We start from the raw sequence: 3156 nt of genomic DNA on the forward strand, positions 1-3156 counted from the left end.
TACGATACGCACGGTTTGGGACCCGATCCTCTGAAATATTTTCACTGTCTCTTAAACTCGGCTAAACGCTCGGAAGTGGGTGAGGTTCGAACCTGTGACTCTTTGGATCAACACAAAACACCACTGGAAGAGCTCTCACACGAAATAGTTGTCGAAATTTGAACTTTTCTCTAACCTCAAATAAAATATTATTATTACTATTCCTTTAATATATAATGTAATTAATATGAATCACTAACATATTCCACACAATTGAAGTGTAAATAATTAGAATAACAGTACGTATCAATCACGCAATATCATAAACTTATCATAGCTCCAAAGGCAAGCCGCAAGGCGTGACAAGAAGCTGATAGAATTTTGACTATTACAATCATCTAACAAGATGCTTGGGCGTGCGACGTGGCAGTCCATATGCCATTGCTTTATTCCTCTCTTTTACAATGGTCGGTTGTATTCCGGCATCTCATATTTCTCATCAATCCCACCATTTCCTCATTAAGTATATATTTTTCTCTCTTTGCTAGCTGCTGCTGCAACCGAAGCATAGTCATTTCCATCTCACCCACAGAACTTGTCAGATTTCCATAACTGATTTTAGTTAACAGATTTCAATGAATACAGTCGCTAGAATCTGCGCTGTACGTCTACTTGAAGCATAGACTCTACATATTCATTGCCAAGTAAGTTTTTGCTCATGCTAGTTTATATCTCTTCTAATTAGGTAGGGTTTTGTATTTATGTGCTGCTTTGCCTTCTTCTTTCCCTCTTTTCTTCTTCTCGACGTCACTTAATTAGTCCGTCAGTATTTAAATTTCTGCAGTCGACTCTGAATTATTAATAATATCACAGTTAGGAATTAAAACTCCCTTAATTATTTAGAGTTTCATTTTTTGACATTCTAATCTGGACGGTACGAAGATAATTAACTGTGTGATAGCAGAAATTAGCTCGCGCTTTCTGGATAAAAACTCTAGTAAGCAGGTTAATCTGCTTATATATAGGGATGTAGCGCTGGATCTATCAAGTGTTATTGTATAAGAAACAAACGGTGATATCTCAGAGAAGTACTATGATTTGATATATATTCAAGTAAACGAAGATTTTTAAATAATCTTCATTTACTTGACTAAATTTTTGCAGAATTCTTGCAGAATTGGCCCGAGAAGCACTTGACTAAATTCTTGTACTTTGTTTATATATCTTCATCCATCATATATATATAATCTTGTGAATTTGCTATAATGAATTGCATAAGTTATTGTATATAGGTTTAAAGTTTTCGGATTGGTAATTGTGAAGAAGATAAGAGATGAATGGAAGGAATTGAGCTACATTTGCAGTTAGTACGTCGTCGTGGTGTTTCGAGAGAGATACAATTATGAATTCAAGTTCAAAAGAAGCAGACTATACACCAAAGCAAGAAGACAAATCAAGTGAAAGCAAGATATTATCCAAGGCCTCATCCAGTTCAACTTCATGGTCAAGATTGAAGGATCCCCGAATTGTACGAGTTTCGCGTGCTTTTGGAGGGAAAGACAGACATAGCAAAGTGTGCACAGTTAGAGGGTTGAGAGACAGACGTGTGAGATTATCAGTTCCTACCGCCATTCAACTCTACGATCTTCAAGACAGATTAGGCCTTAATCAACCTAGTAAGGTTGTTGATTGGTTGCTTAATGCGGCTAAGAATGATATCGATGAACTTCCTCCGCTTCAAGTGCCACCAGGAACCTTCTCACAATTTCATCAAGCCATGTTAAGTGCTTCTCATGGAGTTAATGCTGCTCAATCAGTTGAGAAATCGGGACAAGTTAACTGGAATGATCACTTGGAACTATCAACGTCGAATTATTGGAGCAATTCAGATGGGAATTTGAGGGATCAGATGAAATCAAAGGAAATTGTCGAAGAAACAAAAAGGAAACAAGATGGAGATCTTGATCAAGGCTCTAATGATGCGTATACAGCTTCAAGCAATTTCTTCGAAAGAGGTAATCAATCCAATCCCCCAGCAGGTATGCTAATTAACAATATGATCCCTATATCAAATCCTTCATATTTAAGATGGGATCCTTCCAACTTATCGCGGTCACATACAGAAGATATTCCAATATCACAATCAAGTTCTTTGTCCATGCCATCTGGATCTCAGTTTGTTGTTTATCCGCATGCGCGAGAATTTGATCCTAAACAGATGTTCAACTTTCAGATGTTAGGCTCGAATATTGCTTCACAAAATTCTCCCTTTTCGAATCCACCTTTTACTCCATTCCACTTGAGCAGGGATTCTTATAGTGGAAGTGCACCAAACAAAGATGAATGAAGACTTTAAGTTTTCTGATCTTACCTGATTTATACATATTGATTGTAGAGATTACACCCCTTTTTTGTTCTGCTGAATCAAGAACAGCAAGTTTAAGGGACATCAAAGATAAGATATATGAAGATTGACAGGTTCGATTTTTCGAGTTCATCAGAATTTTTAGCAACTATATGTAATAGTTGTTGCATGGGGATGATCTTGGTTTCTATTAATCTGGTGGCCATTGTATCGAAGAAAAATTAAGATGTAGCATATATACATCTGATTGATTGGCATAATTCTGAGGACAGGAACAGCTGGTAAGTTTATGCTTTGATTGCTGCTTGTAGCATTTTATGTTCTTACCTTGCTGGAGGACATTTGTATCTAGGCCAGGATTTATATGTGTGTATATTGGATGAAGTATGTCGTTGCTGGACTGATAAATTTATTACACCTTATTAATGTAATTCTCCGCTCCATCCATCCCAAATTAACCTGGAATTGTTTGATTTTTGTTGATGATCAAATTTTGACTGATAATTAAAATTTGTTATGCACTATTTTGTTAAGCCACTGAAAATTGTATCTTCAAGTAAAATTGATACACTCTCCAGTGTTGTGTTTTCTTATAATTATTTCGACTATATAATTTACGTAATTTGATGTTATAGATCAGTTGCTCCATAACAAATAATGAAATAAGACCGAAAAATTGATGCGAAGTTTGTGCTTTGTTTAAGTAAAAACTTAACAGGGTACGCATATATATGGTAGGATGAACTTTAAATTCTGAACACGTACACATGAACACTATAACATTAAAGTGAACCAATGTGTTAACAGAACTA

At 35.8% G+C, this 3156-nt stretch overlaps 1 protein-coding gene across 2 annotated transcripts; it reads left to right on the plus strand.

Moving 5' to 3' along the window:
* Positions 1 to 292: 292 nt before the first annotated feature.
* Positions 293 to 2775, plus strand: LOC108195139 (transcription factor TCP17). 2 transcript variants are annotated; one of them, XM_064080806.1, is made up of 2 exons: positions 293 to 683; positions 1259 to 2775. In XM_064080806.1, exon 2 carries the CDS (start codon positions 1382 to 1384, stop codon positions 2324 to 2326), a length of 945 nt encoding a protein of 314 aa, XP_063936876.1. In that variant the 5' UTR covers positions 293 to 683; positions 1259 to 1381; the 3' UTR covers positions 2327 to 2775. The 2 variants fall into 2 exon arrangements, with proteins under 2 accessions (XP_063936876.1, XP_017217580.1); XM_017362091.2 differs by having other exon boundaries at positions 294 to 683; positions 1272 to 2775.
* Positions 2776 to 3156: the final 381 nt, after the last annotated feature.

Source organism: Daucus carota, chromosome 7 (assembly GCF_001625215.2).
Source record: "Daucus carota subsp. sativus chromosome 7, DH1 v3.0, whole genome shotgun sequence".
Taxonomy (NCBI): domain Eukaryota; kingdom Viridiplantae; phylum Streptophyta; class Magnoliopsida; order Apiales; family Apiaceae; genus Daucus; species Daucus carota.

What these genes read in the sequence shown, in the direction of transcription:
- LOC108195139 (XM_064080806.1), top strand. Translation starts at nt 1,382, where the DNA reads ATGAATTCAAGTTCAAAAGAAGCAGACTATACACCAAAGCAAGAAGAC.